Source organism: Aegilops tauschii, chromosome 3 (genome assembly GCF_002575655.3).
Source record: "Aegilops tauschii subsp. strangulata cultivar AL8/78 chromosome 3, Aet v6.0, whole genome shotgun sequence".
NCBI classification, from domain to species: domain Eukaryota; kingdom Viridiplantae; phylum Streptophyta; class Magnoliopsida; order Poales; family Poaceae; genus Aegilops; species Aegilops tauschii.
Genome location: NC_053037.3, coordinates 399,082,297 through 399,102,992, shown reverse-complemented (window position 1 = coordinate 399,102,992; position 20,696 = coordinate 399,082,297). Strand labels below are relative to the sequence as shown.

Sequence of the window (20,696 nt, the reverse complement as noted above, 5' to 3'; positions counted from 1 at the left end):
ATCGAAGATTAACTCCTCGCTTCGGAAGTTGTCCGGAGATCCGAAGACCACTTCCAGTGTGATTGAGCCCGTGCAATGGGCCTCTACACCTGGGATGACACCTTTAAAGGTGGTTTTAGTGGGTTTGATCCTCGAGGGGTCTATACCCATTTTGCGCATTGTATCCTGATAGAGCAGGTTCAGGCTGTTGCCGCCGTCCATAAGGACTCGAGTGAGGTGAAATCCGTCGATGATGGGGTCAAGGACCAATGCGGCAGATCCGCCATGACGGATACTAGTGGGGTGGTCCCTGCAATCGAAGGTGATCGGACAAGAGGACCATGGGTTGAACTTTGGGGCGACTGGCTCCATCGCATAGACGTCCCTTAGTGCACGCTTCCGTTCCCTCTTGAGAATGTGGGTTGCGTATATCATGTTTACCGTTTTCACTTGTGGAGGGAACCTCTTCTGTCCTCCTGTGTTCGGCGGCCGAGGCTCCTCCTCGTCGTCGCTATGCAGCCCCTTGTCCCTATTTTCGGCATTCAACTTGTCGGCCTGCTTGAACACCCAGCATTCTATGTTGGTGTGATTGGCTGGCTTATCGGGGGTGCCGTGAATTTGACACGAGCGATCGAGTATGCGGTCCAAACTGGACGGGCCCGGATTGCTTCTTTTGAACGGCTTCTTCCGCTGACCGGATTTAGAGCCGCAGAATCCGGCATTGACTGCCGTGTCTTCGGCATTGTCGCTGTTGTCGCAACGCTTGTGTCTGTTACGATGTGGTCTGCCGTTAGTATCCTTTGTATCTGAAGTGCCATGACTTCTTGATGTGTTGTTGTTGCGAGCCAGCCAGCTGTTTTCGCCCGCGCAAAAGCGGGTCATGAGCATCGTGAGGGCTGCCATAGACTTCGGCTTCTCCTGGCCGAGGTGCCGGGCGAGCCACTCATCACGAATGTTATGCTTAAATGCCGCTAAGGCCTCTGCATCCGGACAGTCGATAATTTGGTTTTTCTTAGTCAGGAACCGGGTCTAGAATTGCCTGGCCGATTCCCCTGGCTGCTGAGTTATATGGCTCAAGTCATCAGCATCCGGTGGTTGCACATAAGTGCCCTGGAAGTTGTCAAGGAATGCATCTTCCAAATCCTCCCAACTGCCAATGGAGTCTGTTGGCAAGCTATTCAGCCAATGCCGAGCTGGTCCTTTAAGTTTTAGTGGGAGGTACTTGATAGCATGTAGATCATCACCGCGAGCCATGTGGATGTGGAGGAGGAAATCCTCGATCCATACCGCGGGATCTGTTGTACCATCATATGATTCAATGTTTACGGGTTAAACCCTCTGGGAATTCGTGATCCATCACTTCATCAGTGAAGTATAGGGGGTGTGCGGCACCTCTATGCCGGGCTATATCAGGACGCAGTTCATACGAGTCTTGTCTGTTGTATTCGGCCCGGCCGGATTTGCTTTTAGTGTATCCGGCGTGACGATCATCGTCACGCATTGGGGCGCGGCCCCGTGATCCGTAGATCGATCTTGCATGTTTTGCTTTGTTTTCCAATACGTCTCGCAGGTCCCGCGTGTTGCCCCGGGCCTTGGTATTTTTGTTTGGATGGCGGCGGGGTGCGGGTTGGACTTCGGGCTGATATTCCTCTCTGTCTCGGCCATGAGGTGGCCGATCAGCCGCATCATACGCTGGTGATGTAGGTTTCACTGCTTCCTCCTCGAGTTAGGGTAGCAACCTGCGCTTTGGGTAACTCTTGGTTGGTCGCTCGAGTTCGTATTCCTCGGCTGCCAGGACTTCAGTCCATCTATCCGCTAGCAGATCTTGATCATCTCGAAGCTGTTGTTGCTTTTTCTTCAGGCTGTTTGCTGTGGCTATAAGCCGGTGCTTGAAGCGCTCCTGCTCGACGGGATCCTCCGGCACGACAAATTCTTCGTCGCCGAGGCTCACTTCGTCTCCGAAGAGAGGCATGTAATTGTCATCCTCTGATTCTCTGTTTGCTGCCTGTTCCGGAGGGCTAGCTTGTTCATCCTCCCGCTCGAGGTCTGGCTGGAGGGGATTGTCGTCGTCTTTGGCACTATCTGGAGCGTTATTGTCTCTTGTGCCGGTATCGTTGCTTTTGCTATGGCGGGACTTAGAGCGGCGCCGCTAACATCGGTGCTTGGATTTCTTCTTGGAGGGATTATCCTCCGTTGCCTTATCGCCATAGCCTTCTTTGGGGGTTTCCACCATGTATATATCATACGATGAGGTGGCAGTCCAGCGCCCTGTGGGCGGTGGTTCTTGTTCGTCTCCTGCATCGTCGTCCATACCGTCGATGTCTTCGGAGCCGAAGTCGAGCATGTTGGTTAAATTGTCGACAGTGGCTACTAAGTGGGTGGTGGGTGGGGCGCGAATTTCTTCGTCGTCCACATCCCATTCTAGCCGGACATAGTTCGGCCAAGGGTCTCCAGACAGGGAGAGAGACTTCAACGAGTTTAGTATGTCGCCAAAAGGCGAGTGCTGAAAGATATCCGCGGAGGTAAACTCCATGATCGGTGCCCAATCGGATTTGATGGGCACGGACACAGGCGGCTCGGAGTCTGTGGCCGGGGACGAATCCAACGGTTCGGCAACACGGGTCTCGTGGGAGGTGAAGTCAGTATTCGGCTCTATCGCCACTGAGTGTGCGGCCTCCGTGGCGGGGTCCATCCACCCATCCTCAGATGGCGCAATTTGTTCCGGATTGAGGGCCGGAGTGGTTGCAGGTGTGATCTCCCGAACACTGTCCGACGGCCGAGCTAAATCATGCTCGTCGTGATTGTGCGGTGCACCTGACATGGGCTCGAATCCGTCGAAGATCAAGTCTCCGCGGATGTCGGCAGTATAGTTCAAGTTTCCAAACCTGACCTGATGGCCAGGGGCGTAGCTATCGATCTGCTCCAGATGGCCAAGCGAGTTGGCCCGCAGTATGAAGCCGCCGAATATGAAGATCTGTCCGGGGAGGAAAACCTCACCCTGGATCGCATCGTTGCCGATGATCGAAGGAGCCATCTAGCCTTACGGTGACGGCACAGTGGAACTCTCAATGAAAGCACCAATGTGGGTGTCAAAACCGGCGGATCTCGGGTTGGGGATCCCGAACTGTGCGTCTAAGGTGGATGGTAACAGGAGGCGGGGGACACGATGTTTACCCAGGTTCGGGCCCTCTCGATGGAGGTAATACCCTACTTCCTGCTTGATTGATCTTGATGATATGAGTATTACAAGAGTTGATCTACCACGAGATCGTAGAGGCTAAACCCTAGAAGCTAGCCTATGGTATGATTGTTGTCGTCCTACGGGCTAAACCCTCCAGTTTATATAGACACCGGAGGGGGCTAGGGTTACACAGAGTCGGTTACAAGGGAGGAGATCTACATATCCGTATTGCCAAGCTTGCCTTCCACGCCAAGGAGAGTCCCATCCGGACATGGGACGAAGTCTTCAATCTTGTATCTTCATAGTCCAACAGTCCGGCCAAAGGATATAGTCTGGCTGTCCGAGTACCCCCTAATCCAGGACTCCCTCAATATGGCCATCATCATCTTGTGCTTGTGATCTCCATCTCTGAAGCACCGTCATGATCACCATCTTCACCGGTGCGACACCTTTGATCTCCATCGTAGCATCGTTGTCGTCTCGCCAACTATTGCTTCTACAACTATCTCTACCGCTTAGTGATAAAGTAAAGCAATTACAGGGCGATTGCATTGCATACAATAAAGCGACAACCATATGGCTCTTGCCAGTTGCCGATAACTCGGTTACAAAACATGATCATCTCATACAATAAAATATAGCATCATGCCTTGACCATATCACATCACAACATGCCCTGCAAAAACAAGTTAGACGTCCTCTACTTTGTTGTTGCAAGTTTTACGTGGCTGCTACGGGCTGAGCAAGAACCGTTCTTACCTACGCATCAAAACCACAACGATAGTTCGTCAAGTTAGTGCTGTTTTAACCTTCTCAAGGACCGGGCGTAGCCACACTCGGTTCAACTAAAGTTGGAGAAACTGACACCCGCTAGTCACCTGTGTGCAAAGCACGGCGGTAAAACCAGTCTTGCGTAAGCGCACGCGTAATGTCGGTCCGGGCCGCTTCATCCAACAATACCGCCGAACCAAAGTGTGACATGCTGGTAAGCAGTATGACTTGTATCGCCCACAACTCACTTGTGTTCTACTCGTGCATATAACATCAACGCATAAAACCTGGCTCTGATACCATTGTTGGGGAACGTAGTAATTTTAAAAAATTTCCTACGCACACGCAAGATCATGGTGATGCATAGCAACGAGAGGGGAGAGTGTGTCCACGTACCCTCGTAGACCGAAAACGGAAGCGTTAGCACAACGCGGTTGATGTAGTCGTACGTCTTCACGATCCGACCGATCAAGTACCGAACGCACAGCACCTCCGAGTTCAGCACACGTTCAACTCGATGACGTCCCTCGAACTCCGATCCAGCCGAGCTTTGAGGGAGAGTTCCGTCAACACGACGGCGTGGTGACGATGATGATGTTCTACCGGCGCAGGGCTTCGCCTAAGCACCGCTACGATATTATCGAGGTGGATTATGGTGGAGGGGCACCGCACACGGCTAAGAGATCCAAAGGATCAATTGTTATGTCTCCAAGGGGTGCCTCCCTCCCCGTATATAAAGGAGTGGAGGAGGGGGAGGGGCCGGCCACCCTAGGCGTGCCCCATGAGGAGTCCTACTCGACTCCCCCTTCCATGTGGGAGTAGGAGAGGAGAGGGAAGGAGAGAGGGGGGGAAGGAAAGGAGGGGCGCCGCCCCCCCTCCTTGTCCAATTCGGACTGAGGGGCAGGGGGCGCGCGGCTGCCCCTTGGCCGCCCCTCCTCTTCTCCACTAGGGCCCAATAGGCGCATTAGTCTCCCCGAGGGGTTCCGGTAACCCCCTGGTACTCCGGTATATGCCCGATACTCCCCGAAACCATTCCGGTGTCCGAACATAGTCGTCCAATATATCAATCTTTATGTCTCGACCATTTCGAGACTCCTCGTCATGTCTATGATCACATCCGGGACTCCGAACTACCTTCGGTACATCAAAACACATAAACTCATAATATAACCGTCATCGAACTTTAAGCGTGCGGATCCTACGGGTTCGAGAACTATGTAGACATGACCGAGACACGTCTCCGGCCAATAACAAATAGCGGAACCTGGATGCTCATATTGGCTCCCACATATTCTACGAAGATCTTTATCGGTCAAACCGCATAACAACATACGTTGTTCCCTTTGTCATCGGTATGTTACTTGCCCGAGATTCGATCGTCGGTATCTCAATACCTAGTTCAATCTCATTACCGGCAAGTCTCTTTACTCGTTCCGTAATACATCATCCTGCAACTAACTCATTAGTTGCCATGCTTGCAAGGCTTAAGTGATGTGCATTACCGGGTGGGCCCAGAGATACCTCTCCGACAATCGAAGTGACAAATCCTAATCTCGAAATACGCCAACCCAACAAGTACCTTCGAAGACACCTGTAGAGCACCTTTATAATCACCCAGTTACGTTGTGACGTTTGGTAGCACACAAAGTGTTCCTCTGGTAAACGGGAGTTGCATAATCTCATAGTCATAGGAACATGTATAAGTCATGAATAAAGCAATAGCAACATACTAAACGATCGAGTGCTAAGCTAACGGAATGGGTCAAGTCAATCACATCATTCTCCTAATGATGTGATCCCGTTAATCAAATGACAACTCTTTGTCTATGGCTAGGAAACATAACTATCTTTGATCAACGAGCTAGTCAAGTAGAGGCATACTAGTGACACTCTGTTTGTCTATGTATTCACACAAGTATTATGTTTCCGGTTAATACAATTCTAGCATGAATAATAAACATTTATCATGATATAAGGAAATAAATAATAACTTTATTATTGCCTCTAGGGCATATTTCCTTCAGTCCCGACCTCCAGGCCCAGGCACGCCACAACAACAAAACAGGTCGGCCCACCGACAGGTTTAGCCCACCAGCCTGATTTTAGGCCTATTTAGGCTGTTTTTTTGCTTACTTTGGTTGTTTGTGTGCTATGATGAATAAAAAAACTAAATGGGTTGTGTCGTTCCAGCACACGTGCCTAGCCTGCGAACCATGCACGACCCTAGGTGGGCCATGTGTCGAGCTGGCCCAATACGGCCCGGGGCACGCGTGCTAATATGTCAGCATGCCGGGCACGTCCAAGGTAGCCAGGATCTAGCTACATTAAGTGAGGGGTTCCATGCATATTATTATGTACCCGCGATTTAGTTGGAATAATGGAAGAGTGGTAAGGATCTATGTGTTAAACACAAAAGTAAATACGAGCATCGGAGAAGATAAAGGCGCGAGCTTGACCCTTTTCACCTGAATAGGCGGCACCATATGACTCTTTATCGGCCCACATCATCTAAAGAACCGGTTGATCAAGGATTGGGGCGCCTGTTGTAAGAACCTCGAGCTCAACTTTCGTTGGACCCACCGCAACCTCACCCTCGCAAGGTGGGCTGCCTCTGTTGGGCCAAACGGGCTATTGGACTTATGTGGTGGCAAACGATGGATTGCGGGTTAATTACATAAAATGTGTGTGTGTGTGGGGGGGGGTGTTAATTGTGTATGAGGGACCAATAATATCACCTCCATTTACTGGTAGGTATAGATAGATGTTCTTGAGTCTTACACTAGTATTTGCATATTCTTGAATTTATTTTAGGCTTTTCCAGCGATATTCTTTCATATGTATGATGTGCTCGTCGACTACGGTGCGTCCGCGACAACTTTGTCAATGCCAAGATCCGTCGACTTAGTCCCTCGAAAATGCTCACTGGGGTATGATGAGCATTCATAAACGTTTGCACTTTGTTTTAAAAAAGATTTGGAGGTGTTTGACAACTGAAATGGTAACGACAATGTGAACGTAATCAGATCACAGTGTTTAAGGAGGTGTAATGAGTTTTTTCCAAGTTCATTTGGTTCATGTTCAAGAAAAGGAATTGATTACCATCACTCACCTCTTGCTCGGCCCTGCTACTTGTCGGCCACCATCCTCCCCACAAAATAGCCTGCTCTTGATCGGCCTCAGCCGCCCAGGATCTCAAGCGCCACCGACCCTTCCCGATCTCACGCGCTTGGTTGTTGCGAGGAAGGCGGAGGGGGGCTCGAAAGGGGTCGGGGAGGCGCCGGTGCCGAACTCGAAGGCGATTGGTGAGGAGGCGACGGACGAGGAGGACGGGGTCGGGCAAGGGGAAGGCCAACAGGGAGCTCGGGGGAGGATGAGGGTAATGGGCTCGGTACCGCACCCTCTACTGGTGGGTAGGCGGTATCGATCATTAATTGCCCTGGACTCGTTTATGGAGGGACGTGTTTACGTGTAGAGTTACCAAACACGGTTAACGTTTTCCCTTTACGTCATAAACATGTGATGGGCAAAAATATTTGAAACAAACACCTCCTTTGATGCATTTTATTACTCTGATGGTAGCCCTTCCGGTCCCACCCAATCCATCCCTGCGAGCTTTTCCACTCCACCCCGTGTGCCCCCAACCACGCTGCACACTTCTCGCGACCTCCAAGATCCAAATCCCTGACCGGCGGCGGCGGCGATGCTCCTCTACCACCGCATCATCCCTCGCCTCTAAACACGGTTAATCATATATTATTCTCCTCTAATCATGAACATGAATATGATTTATGAGTAGTTTCGTTTGTTCTTAAGGACATGGGAGAATTCTTGTTATAAGTAATCATGTGAAGTTCGTTTTTGTTTGATGTTTCGATGATGTGTCCTGTTATTTTTCCTCTAGTGATGTCGTGTGAACGTCAACTACATGACACAATATTATGTTTAGGCCTAGAGGAAGTTATTGTGGGGTTCGTAAGTAAATGATGGGTTGCAGGAGTGATGGAAGCCTAAATCTAGATTACACACTATTCTGCAAGGGGCTGATTTGGATCAATATGTTTCATGATATTAGATTTATCTTAATTCTTCTCGTAGTTGCGGATACTTGCGAGAGGGGGCAATCATAAGTAGATTGTTTGTTCAAGTAAAAACAACAGCTTTGCATCGGTTCACCCACGTAAGAACTTATCGAAGCAGTGAACGCGAGACAATGAATCGTGACGAAAACAACCACATGAAATTTTCATGTGTCCCCAAGACCATTTTAATCACCATAAAAAGTACTTCCCACTTGTCTTTTGGAATAAAGAGGATTGAGTAACCTTGCCGCACCTTATTACTTTGATTACGAATTATCTTGCTATCAAATTATCTGTCACAATTACTTTATAACATTTGCAAAGAATATTTTGCTAAAAACTGCTTATCGATTCCTTCTACTCTTTGTTTGTTTGATATCTTACTTATTGAAAGGACTATGATTGATCCCTCATTTTATACAATGTTGTAAGAAAATTTTGATGTATTTTACTCGTTTCATCCTGAATTTTTTGTCGCAGAAACAAAACAGATAGAAATGGATGTCAGAATTTACTCTGATTTTCTTATGGCAGTCCTTCCGGCCCCACCCAATCCATCCCTGCGAGCTTTTCCACTCCACTCCGTGCGCCCCCAACCACGCCGCACACTTCTCGCGGCCTCCAAAACCCAAATCCCTGACCGCCGGCGGCGGCGATGCTCCTCTACCACCGCATCCTCCCTCGCCTCCTCTCCCTCTCCCTCCCCTCCAGCCCCACCTCGAAACTCCTCATCCGCCCCTCCCGCCTCCCTCCTCGCGGCCCCTTCCTGCCTCGCTGCGCCGCGCTCTCTCAGCTCGCGGCCCCCCAAACCGTAGACCACTCCGACGCCGAAGAATCCGCCGACCACTTCGACGCCGAAGAGCCCCAGGAGCCCCAGGAGCCGCAGGAGGTGCAGGTAAAGCTCCCCCTCGACCGGCTCTTCCTGCCACCGGGGGCGAGCGTGACCCCGGGGGACGAGGAGGTCGTGACCGCGCGGGTCCTCAAGGGCTCCAACATCGTGCTGGGCACGTACGCGCGGGGCGATGCGCAGGTGGTTAACGCGGATTTCATAAAGAGCAGCGTGCGACCCGATGACTGCCCCAGGGATGGGCTGCCCGAGTTCGCGCTCGTCGGCCGCTCCAACGTCGGCAAGTCGTCACTGCTCAACTCGCTCGTTCGCCGCAAGCGCCTCGCGCTCACCTCCAAGAAGCCTGGTAGGCCGCGCTTAACTTTTTTTGTTGCCTAATTATATGCTGCAACTGTAATGCTGTCGGGGTTTAAGGTTTAGGTCCTCTCGTTCCTACTTGCTTGGAGGCGATTGCCTAGTTGATTCGATAGCCTTGCGAGTACTTGTGGATATGGTAGAGGCGGGCTATTCTGGAATTTGAGTGCACAAATGCGTTCATAGGATTGGCCTGGTTCTGGGTTTTAGTGTCCAGCTCTAAAACTGCACGTTATGCACCTGCATCTTACACCAAGCTGTTCAGTTCCATTCATACATAGAAAAGCTGGTTATTCTTTCTTCATACATGGTTCTTTTCTCTTTATAATGGTCATGCACACCGATGATAATAGTCATCTTGCTATGCCCGGTTATTGTTGTAATGTTGGCCTTTCAGAAGGTCTGGCACTCTCGTCTTCGAGTTTTGTTTTGTTGGCCACATGTTTGATGTTTACCTTATAAGAGCTTATTTGTCTGCCCAAACTGACAAGAGAGCAGAAGACCATGAAACTGTGCTGTCTAGTTCTACATCATTTTCCTTTTGCCAAACTGTATCTTTTGGTTTTAATAATAATAATAGTTTCTGCAAGCACATGGAGCTGCAGAAATATATTCTCTAGAAATATGTTCAACATGACCTTATTCCAGCTGTTCGTTCCTTGGCCTCTTACACGATATACTGCAGCAGAACCTCAATAATCATATTATCAAATCAACTCTCCATCCAAGTTTCATTAATTTTCTTAATTGTTTTTATCATTGCAGGAAAGACCCAGTGCATCAATCATTTTAAAATAAATGACAGTTGGTACCTTGTTGACTTGCCTGGTTATGGGTATGCTACTGCTCTTAGCCCACTTTCAGTTTCTGTATTTTCCGAAAAAAGTTCTTAACTATGCAGACGAATGCATTAAAATGTTTGACCATCGAACTTCAAGCCTGTTTTGTTGCCATCAAACTTAACATATCTCTTCCTAATCTTCCATGCCCAATTTCGATGTTACAGATCCATTGGAATTAAAGCTGACACATTACCTGCAAACATCGATATTCTTGAAATAAATCGAGTAGCTAAACTGTATTCTCAAATTGTGAATTTACTTGCCCTTTTTAACATATCGTCCCCCTTTGAGTTAATGCCCTACTGTGGATGCCTATTTTTAAGTTACTGTCTACCTACGAATAGTTCATTAGTGGATAATAAGTTCTATGGTGCATAAGTAATATCTGTAGTAACAGGAACATGAACATGATTATTAGACTAAGTTCTATGGTGAATAAGTTCTATGGTGGATAATAAGTTTTATTTTTGGTGAAAAGCAAGGTACTTTAACCTGCAGTTTTAGACTTTGTACATAAACATGATTATGCTGACCAAATTGGTGCCAATCATTTCGAAATATATTTGATATTTGGGAATTTAGAAGAGTGTTCACACCATCTAGTATGGACTGTTACTGTGCATATCAATATCTTTATTAATTTGAGTTACACACTGATATATTGTATATGTCAAAAACACTTTCTGGACTCGTGTCTTCTTTGAGCCTGCTTTATGTAGGTTAATAAAAATCAAAATATACTTCTTATTCGGACATACATCAAACGAGGAAAGGATCCATGACAGTAGAAAATTAAACTCAACTAGTTGGAGCTTATATGTTTTTTGAAATATTCTCCATCTTCTGGCTTTAACTAAAGCATTTATTTGAACAGATATGCTTCAGCACCACAGGTAGCTCGTAAAGATTGGGATGAATTTACTAGAAATTACTTCCTCAGCAGAGACAATTTGGTCTCAGTTTTTCTCCTTATTGATGCAAGTATTCCTGCTAAGAATATTGATCTTGACTATGCTAGTTGGCTTGGGCAAAATAAGGTAAGCCATCCTTTCCAAACAACTAAAATTTCGTACTGAAAGATATTGAACTAGTTAGCTATCTACACCTTTTGCATATTGAACTATCAATGATGAGAGTCCATCATGTTACAGGAAATTAGTCAATGTATTTACCTACCGCATTGAAAGATGTGCTACTGTACACATGAAGTTTGTTCTTTTTGTTGTTCTGATGAAACAAATTACAGTGCTATGTTAGACTTTAGCAGTCAATAATATACTTCCTCTGTCCGGAATTACTTGTCGCTCAAACAGATATATCTATAGTGCTAGATTTAGTCTGAGCTAATAGGCATGTATCATGTCAAACTTTGCAGTGTGAATAATTAGGAATTTATTAGTGATTTATCAGGTTTCAAAATTATTTATCTTTACTACTCCTACCATGAATCAGGGGTTATTTTAGGCATTTTAATCTTGTGCATCTAAAACAGTAGGCTTCTGTCTCTTCAGTGTCATCTGAGACTGATATAACAGTAGGCTTCTTGAGATTAGTTAAAGTACAGTCAGAACACTAGTGTTGTTCGGCATGCTCGATGGTTTATTCATTTTTGATGAATTGCAAAGTTTGAAGTATTCTTAAAAGAGTTACTATGGCCTTATTACAGATTTGCTGAAAGAACAAATTTGTCTTAGTAAGAAAGATTAAACATCAAATTCAACAAGGACTAGACAGCAATATTTTTTTTTGGTATCCATGGGTGGATGTGAAGACATCCAAGGAGTAGAGTATAGGGATTGGAATGAAAACAAATGCAAGTAGCATGGTTCACATGGAGGATTAGAGAGTTCAGATAGGTAGCTCAGAAGAGATAATGAGGGGCACCCCTTATCATGACGTACGAGGGGAGGGGTGGTCCCTGTCTAGCTTTTTCCTCTTGCACTAAAGGAGGAGCTTTACGTAGACGTCCTGTCATGTGGGGCCGCACATATGCACATAGTCGGATTGAAACCACATCTGAAAGGGAAAACATACAACCGTAAACCCTGATCTTCAGGTAAATGGGGATCTTAGAGCATCTCTAGCGGACCCCTTATATCACGGACCCTTATCGCGCGTTTACAATTCGCGGAAAAATATTCTCTTCTACAGTTCCACTATGCGGGGTCTGTTCGGCCGCAGCCCGTGCAAGCCCGCAAAATGCGTGTTTTTTTTTCTGAATTTGACACATATCTCACATATTACACAGAATTATGAATTCAAATAACATAAAATGTGAATATTATGAATCCAAATTACAATAATTATTCAAATCACCAAATAAAACTAATAATTCAATACAACAATTGTCCCGAATACAACAATGATACCGATCACACACACATGAATTAAATGAAATGAATGTAAAATTGGCCGGTGCCTTTGCCAATGCTGCCCAATGCCTTTGGCCATGCCTTTGCCAATGGTGCTCAATGAGATCCTCCTGAAGCTGATGGTGGGTGTTTGCATCTTCAATCTGCCGGTATGTCTGAAGGAATGCTTGTATGCGGTCAGGTCTCTAGCTGGCTTCACACAGCTACCGACATTGTCGTAGAAGAACTCCAAGTTCATGTCCCTCTCATCTTCGATGGTCATGTTGTGAAGAATCACACAACATGTCATGATGTTGCTCATGGTTTGCTTGTCCCAAAAACGAGCAGGACCACGAACAATGGCAAATCTAGATTGCAAAACCCCGAAGGCTCTTGAACAATGGCAAATCTAGATTGCAAAACCCCGAAGGCTCTTTCAATATCTTTTCGGGCAGCCTCTTGTACCTCTGCAAATTCAATATGCTTCCTAGTTTTGGGCTTTTTGATGCTCTTGACAAATGTACACCAAGAAGGGTAAATACCATCTGCAAGATAGTACCCCTTTGTGTACTCATGCCCATCCACCGTGAAGTTGCAAGCAAGAGCATCACCACTAGCAAGTCTAGCAAACAAATGAGACCGTTGCAACACATTGATATCATTTAGAGTACCCGGCATACCAAAAAAACAATGCCAAATCCACAAATCCTCGGATGCTATGGCCTCTAGCACAGTTGTTGCATCACGAGACTTGCCACAATACTGTCCGTGCCATGCCTTCGGGCAGTTTTTCCAAGTCCAATTCATGCAATCAACGCTTCCTAGCATGCCGGGCCAACCTCGCTTCTCATTTGCTGCCATCAACTTTTTTGTGTCTTCCTCGTTGGGTGCACGAAGATAGACAAGACCAAAGACACGGATGATCACTTTGGCGAACCGACGCACTGACTCAATAGTAGTATCTTCGCCAATGCGAAGATACTCGCCGGAATGCCATATGCAGACACACGCATAGCTGTGGAGATTTTTTGCGTGCGCTAAAACCCAACAAGCCCGCGGCGTTTCTCCTTTGAGTAAAAAACCGAGAATTGGCCTCGCAAGCTTGCACAATTTTTACGAAGAGGGATCGGCGCATTCGATACCTTCTTCGGAAGAGGTGCGGCGGATAGGTAGGATTGTTCGCAAAGTAGTCTTGCATCAACATTTTCCCGAGATGGCGGTTGCAAGGGATGCAAAGAGGGCCGACGGTCGATCCTCCTCGCCTCTTGTGGTTTCGTTCCTCAACCTCCTTCACGGCTAGGACCGCTACCACCATCTGCTGCCGATGGCGCTCGAGCATCGATTCCACGTCCGAGTCGTCGAACGAGGATGAATCCTCGAGCAAAAATTGCTCACAAGGGCTCAAATCCATCTACAAAAACCGTATTCGAGCTCGCATCAACGAAATTTCACCGGCGGTCGAGCTACAATGGGAAGAAAAGGCGGCGACCGGGGGCGACTCGGTGAATCCGGGGCGGGCGGCGACTTGGCGGCGGTCGATCCGGGGCGGCGGCGACCGGGGGCGACTCGGTGAATCCGGGGCGGGCGGCGACTTGGCGGCGGTCGATCCGGGGCGGCGGCGACCCAGGGGCGGCTCGGCGGATCCGGGGCGCCGGCGAGTGGATCCGGGCGTAGTGCGGCCCGGCGCGCGATTCCGCTGGCGGAAACGGCCGGAATCGCAGGCGGCGGGCGGCTGCGGGAGGGGATGTGGGGAGCGCGCGCGCTGAAATGTCCCTCCCGCCAACCGCTTTCGCGGGATACAGGGCACCGATGGGGCGGGGGGGGGGGGGACCTGGGTTTTCGCGGGTCGGAGGGGGGAATTTACTGCGCCCCTCAAATTTTTTTAAGGGTCAGACGCATTTAAGGTTTTTGTTCGGGTCACTTTTTTCGCCCAAAACCGTAAACTGACGGTTATTTTGCGGGTCGGGGCGATATAAGGGGTCTGCTAGAGATGCTCTTACCTGTTCCAATTCCGATCTGATCAGGAGATGCACCTTATAGATTATCAGTACTCAGTAGGAGTTATGCCATAGTAGGAGGTGCCACAGTCGCATTACGGACTTGGTCCTGTACTCCTATAGAATGGGACGGACCTCGCATTTGGGAGTTTCAATCAATCAATATACAAGGGCAAAAGGAGGTTAGCTTCTGATGAATCCTTACCCTCTACCTCTTCCCGCGCCACGGTACAAAAGCCACTGAAGGGATTACAACTATGACCTCCAGCACATCACAACTACGCCCTCCGGAGGTTGGGCTGTACGTTCTCTTCCTAGCAATATAATCTGCTTAAAAAATTGGTGAGGGTGTATCATAATAAAACGAACCACATCCATTCTAGTAAAATGTAGGAGTGTTATCTTCATGTTTTTTGTTGGGTCACTTTGTTTGAGCCTTTTATGTTTTCCCTTTCAGATGTGGTTTATTTTGAGCTGTTTATTTTTGCCTTGGCTATTCAGCAAATACGGCAATGGTTTAATTTTGTGTTAAACTGCTAAAACTTCAAATATACTTTTGATGTGCTTGTCCCAGGGCAATTCATTTGAGCATATATTTTATTTCTGTGTCCTCAATATGTGATTTCAGCAACATATTATTTGCCCAAACTAAAGTGGTGATCCTTGAGCGGTGATCCTCGAGATTACTTCTCCTTATTCTTGCTTTTCCCTTCACCGTATAGTAGGGACAAATTTAATAACAATCATCTCTTTAGTTTGGGCCACCATCTGAAAACACCGTGAACGATAGCAGAGCACATGCCATCAAGCCTTCTACGAAGACCACTGATAAACTGGCGCATGTAGTCTTCTGTGGGTACAATAAATGCAGCACACACATAAATCAGTCTTCGTTGGACACAAAAACCACAGGAAGATGAGGCAGTTCAAATGAACATTCCAAACCTGCAGATAATGATCTGAAGAAAAAATTTACTGTAACATGAAAAGCACTTTCCGGCCAAAAAAAGGGAGCATGAAAAGCACCGATTAGGAGAGTTCACTCTAAGTTGTATAGGATGCTGGTGAAAGCACATGTATAGAGTAAAGCAATAGAGTTAAATCTTCGGTTGAAATGAATATACTTCAAGGAGTGCAGTAATGCAGTTGAAGGAAATATGTCAGACAAAGTGCCCCAACAAAAGGAGCATGAAACCAATATCCCTATATTTGCCTAAAATGAACGTGTTTTTGTTGAATTTGCATTATCAAACTCCTGCAACACTTCAATATTTAGAAGGATGTTCGTCACAAATGTTCTCACAGCTGACTTTTAGATCTCTTTTTCAATCTTTCAAGAATAGGTTTCCATCAATTACGTAAAGAATTCTGAGGTTACTTTAGTTAAATTAAAGCTTATAGTTTAAAGTTTGAACAGAATTGTCAAATATGATCTACCACTCATCGTTGTGAAGATAAAATATCTGCAAGCCCCTAATAAGTTTCTGATTGTAATATGTATGTGTATCTGAGAAATGTTTCTGTCATATGGTAAATGCTGCTGCCAGTGGGGCTTATGGCACCCCTTTCTATTTTTATTTTTGGATAGTGTCCATATATCAGTCTCAAGACCGTACCAAACCTGCCGAGTGCAGCTTGGCTGTGGAACCCCCAATCTCGTATCAGGAAGTCAAAACTTGTCAATTTAAAGTAAAACTTCTGGCAGACTCAAGTCGGACAACATGGTGGTATCTTATAAAAAAGTAATATGTGACAATATTAGTTAGTTTCTGCCCATTCCACATTCGTTGTGTACTACCACTACTGCAGTGTCCCCACTGACTCACCCACCCTTTGCAACAAAGCCTGAGCCTGTCCTACCCAGTCAATAACGATCAGTAGTGTTCCCGTAAGCAGCTTATGTCCTTTTATTGGTGCCTCCCCACCCCACAACCATTATTTTCCCTTCTGTGAGATTCAACCATCCTCCCTTTTGTTTCGTTGCAATTCAGTGCAAAACACTCCTCTTTGGACATGGACCTATGTTTGCATCATTGAATGTCCTGAGGGCATCCATTTACATATTCCTCTTTTCGGGCATATAGTAATGGAGCGGCCTTCTGTACAAGTAATAACAGGCAAGATCCAAATCATGCATTATTGTCTTCCATATGTATTTCTTCTCTTGATGCATCGATGTCTACTAAATCTGATTAAAGATGTCAGGCTGTTAGTTATATACTCCGTATCTGTTATGTTTCTTGCAGCGCTTATACAGCTACCAGTACTTCTGCATCAGATATGCGCTGTTGTTAATATAAACATGGGATAAAATTGATAGCTAGCTGAAGAGCAAATCTTGAAAACGTTCAGTTTCAATGTTCATGTTTTCAGGTCCCAATGACACTCGTCTTCACAAAGTGCGACAAGCGCAAGAAGAAGAAAAACGGCGGCAAGAGACCGGAAGAAAATGTAGAATGCTTCCAGAACCTGATTCGCGAATATTTCGAGGCGGCACCTCCGTGGATAATGACGAGCAGCGTAACGAACCAAGGCAGAGACGAGATACTTCTGCACATGTCTCAGCTCAGAAACTATTGGCGCAAGCATTAAGTGGAGGAGTAACAAGAGTAAGACTGAAGTAACAGCAAACTGCATGCATGCAAGCGGCAACCCCTGCTACGGTTTGATGCATCGGCACCTTTGCAATCAGGATTTCACCAACCAATCTGCCTTGCCTTTTGAGCTGTTGATTGCCCACGATTGCACGATGATTACTCAATCAACAGGCAGACCGGGGATACAGACAAGCCGCTGAAATCAACTACCCTGTTTTTTTCTTCTATATTTGTACAACCGTACAGTCTCAACGTTTTGTCTTTGTTACCTTCTGATTATAAGATTGTGCGTCCTGTATGTAGACTAAAGAAACTCCCGTGTCAGCTAATCATCATCGGGAATCCCACACGTTTGTTTGTTATTTGCTCCCTTGCACCCTGCATCACACAAATGGCAGGAGGTGCGGCCACCTCTTGACTAGTCAATGCTTTTTCCGTGGCGTACAGCACGCGGTGAAAGTGCCACATTATTGGGATCCATTCTACAGTTGGTTCCTTTCAGCCCAGAGCAGATTAAACAAAAAAGATCAGCCGGTACAAGTCTGGCTGAACTGGAGTACTGGACGCACAGCCCTGGTCAGATAATTGCAGGCCTGGCTGCACTGTAACGTGCGATTATCTTATCCTGGGGTTTTCGATGTTCATGCATGCATGCATGCTTGGTTTGTTAGGCCTACCTGTCATGAGTTTTGTATTAGCGGTATCAGCACCTGTTTATTTGTCTTTATAAGGTCAAATCTTAAAAAGCCGCGCGCCGTCTACGCGATAGGTATGTATAGATACTTGCTTCCAGTCCGAACGAACAGCTCAGCTGGGCTACTTCCATCGTTCCCACAGCTGGTGGGCGCGTTTGTCTGTCACAAAACTCTAAACAACCCACTTAAAGCCACGGAGCAGCGTTCATTTAAGAATTAACAGCGTGTACTACAGCCCATACGCGGTTGTGTTACGTAGGTTGATTGAAAGGTATACTGATGGTACTGGTATGTACTTGCTGCTGGTCCTGTAGCAGCGGTGTACAGACATACAGGCAGAAAGACTGCAGCGTTGCCGTGGTCAAAACTGGCGCACGGTGACATGGCCGGCCGATCTGTGCAGTAAACACAGATCTGCAGCCTTGCAAAGACCTGCTGCGCGCGCAGAGAATGTATGCCCGATCGCCAACCGGTCTCTACTTCATCCCCGCTTCCTTTTAATCGCAAAACTTTTCTGTCCTCAAGTCGTGATGAAACCTGTCAAATTGCACCGTGTCCAGCCCCAGTTCTTACGAAGTTCACAAAGATGGGTCGGTCACGTTTGCGATCCCGTGCGCTGCTCACGAGCCACCGCCTTCTCCATGCATGCGCCGCACGGACAAGCGCAAGGCGACAGTTAGCGAGGGCCATTAGGCCAATCTTGTCAGTAAGCTAAATCCAGGAGGGGAGGTAAAATGGGATCCAAGACGCAGCCAGCGATAATGCATGCAGCAGCACCATCGCGCGTAACCGCCTCCTCGGGGCCAAGCCATTCCATCTCCCCACTACGACGTTGTTACGTGGCGCCTGTCCCCATCATCCCGCCGGACCGGAGGGGCCACGACCGTGTCCGTCCCCTTGGCGGTTTTGCTTCGAGATCGCGCGGTTAAAAGGCCAGGCCGCATTAGCCCGGCACGAATGCGATAGTAGACCAAACCAACTCCAGCCGATCCCTCCATCTCCCGCCCCCTCCCCGCAGCTCGCGCGCGCTCTCTCTCTCTAGTGTCCACGCACGCACACAAAGGACCGGGGCGACAAGTCGCCAGCACGATGGACGGCTCCGGCTCCGGTGTCGGCCGCAAGAAGCTCAAGCACCGGCTGGCGGCCATCCTGTCAGTCTTCTCCAGGCGCTCGGGTGGCAGGAAGCGCCGCGACGACGACGCCGCGCCGCCGGCGCTCGCATTGCCCTCCTACGGCCGCCTCGGGGCGGGGGGCAAGAAGGCTGCACCAGGCGAGCACCACGACCGCCGCCTCTCCGTCTCCGCGCGCCGCACCGTCCCGATGATCCGCATCACCATCGACTGCGCCGGCCGCCGCTCCGTCGACGCGGCTGACCCGTCCCTCCTCGCGCCGCTCGACGCCGACGACGTCAAGGCGGAGAGGGCGGCGCTCAAGGGGGCCGGGCTGCCGTTCGGGGCGAGCGAGTGGGAGGGCCGCAAGTGCCCGCCCTCATCGCCATTCCGGGCGGCGCCCCTGCCGCCGCTGCCGAGGTGGAAGGAGCGGCCCGGCAACGGCGGCCGCAGGCTGTCGACGCACTCGTCGCGCAGGCTGCTGAGCAGCAGCTCCTCCGACGACGAGTACGACGAGGACTCGCGGAACCTCTTCTCGTCCAGGAGCTTCTCCTCCGACTCGTCCGACTTCTACAACTGCCCGCGCAAGAACGCCGCCAAGGCGCGCGCGTCCGTGTCCGGGCCCTGCCGCGCGCCGCCGGCCGCCCCGCGCCGCGGCGCGTCGCAGAGCTGCCGCTACAGCTTCGAGATGCCGCGGGCCTCCACGGCGTCCGCCGCCACGGACGGGGGCTTCGCGGTGGTGAAGCGCTCCGCCGACCCGTACGAGGACTTCCGCAAGTCCATGGAGGAGATGATCGCCGAGTGGCCGGAAGGTGGCGACGGCGATGGGGAGCACAGCGCGGAGAGCTTGCTGGAGACGTACCTGGTGCTCAACTCGCCGCGGCATTACCCGGTGATCCTCGCGGCCTTCGCCGACGTGCGGGAGACGCTCTGCCCCTGAACTCGTCGGGCGATCGGCTGCACCGGTGCGATCGATGTTGATAGGATCAACCTTTTCGAGAGTGAGAGCGAGATGAATGGCATGGCACACGATCGAGTTGGACATGTGCGATGTTGCGCGCTTACGTGCGTTGTCTCCATCGTTCATTCATGGCTGGATCTTGACCAGCTAACTTGTGCTTAGTTGGGAGTTCCGGACTCCTCCTGTAGTTCTGTCAGTGATGGTACTGTACCTTAGTTTCTTGATGTTAACTTGTAGTAGTCCAGCGTTCTACTATGAATGTTCTCGTCAGTTTGTGCGTCCTGTAAATACGTTATATATTTTGATTGATTGAAGGTATTTTCGAGTTAGCTTTCCTCCAGCTTTCTTATTCATTCGGCCGTTCCTCCTCCCGCAAAGTCACCTCATTCAAATTGCAATTTCAGTCGACCTACATATGGCTTTTGCGGTAGAATCATCTCTGCTTGATTCATCTCGGTTAAGAAAAACATTTTCCACTCGCAAAGAAAAAAAAAACAATTTCCTGTCAACATTTGACTCTGAAATTCGCTTCATACGTATCTCCTTCGTTGAACGAGCTCCCCACGAAACAAAACTCAATCCCCAAGAGCAAGAAACGACGACGCGCATTCCTAGGCGCATGAGGATCGTTTCCAACCGAATACTCTAACACGGTCTGGAATATATTCCGTGCTTCGTTGCGACTCTGCTCCCATACAATAAGCAAACAAAATCCGGCAAGGAGTAGCCGGCAAACAAACGGAGAAGTGCCAAATTGGCAACGTCCGGCCTCTCTCTCCCTCTCAAGTAAACGCACACGCGGGCAGGGACATTACCGGATCTATAATATGCAAAACGGAAGTCTTCGGCGTGAATGAATGTGTCCATGGCTCGTTTGCACCCCCCTGCTTGGGTATGCATACGCTCGCCGGCTAGCTAGGTAGGCGCGCGCAG

At 48.5% G+C, this 20,696-nt stretch overlaps 2 protein-coding genes across 2 annotated transcripts; both read left to right on the top strand.

Annotated features, from left to right (window-relative positions):
- Positions 1-8,571: 8,571 nt before the first annotated feature.
- On the top strand, positions 8,572-17,360 carry LOC109759528 (GTP-binding protein At2g22870). The gene is made up of 4 exons (XM_020318349.4): positions 8,572-9,203; positions 9,977-10,046; positions 10,928-11,090; positions 16,775-17,360. The coding sequence occupies exons 1-4, from the start codon at positions 8,666-8,668 to the stop codon at positions 16,991-16,993; spliced, it is 990 nt and encodes a 329-aa protein (XP_020173938.1). The 5' UTR covers positions 8,572-8,665; the 3' UTR covers positions 16,994-17,360.
- Positions 17,361-18,624: 1,264 nt separating this feature from the next.
- Positions 18,625-20,092, top strand: LOC109759529 (uncharacterized). The gene has a single exon (XM_020318350.4). The coding sequence runs from the start codon at positions 18,783-18,785 to the stop codon at positions 19,740-19,742; it is 960 nt and encodes a 319-aa protein (XP_020173939.1). The 5' UTR covers positions 18,625-18,782; the 3' UTR covers positions 19,743-20,092.
- The last annotated feature ends 604 nt before the right edge of the window (positions 20,093-20,696 follow it).

Bases quoted from the DNA above. Each gene is read 5' to 3' on its own strand.
- LOC109759529 (XM_020318350.4), top strand. From the start codon at position 18,783: ATGGACGGCTCCGGCTCCGGTGTCGGCCGCAAGAAGCTCAAGCACCGG.
- LOC109759528 (XM_020318349.4), top strand. From the start codon at position 8,666: ATGCTCCTCTACCACCGCATCCTCCCTCGCCTCCTCTCCCTCTCCCTC. The intron at 9,204-9,976 runs GTAGGCCGCGCT...TTATCATTGCAG, and splicing joins GCTCACCTCCAAGAAGCCTG to GAAAGACCCAGTGCATCAAT. The intron at 10,047-10,927 runs GTATGCTACTGC...TTATTTGAACAG, and splicing joins GTTGACTTGCCTGGTTATGG to ATATGCTTCAGCACCACAGG.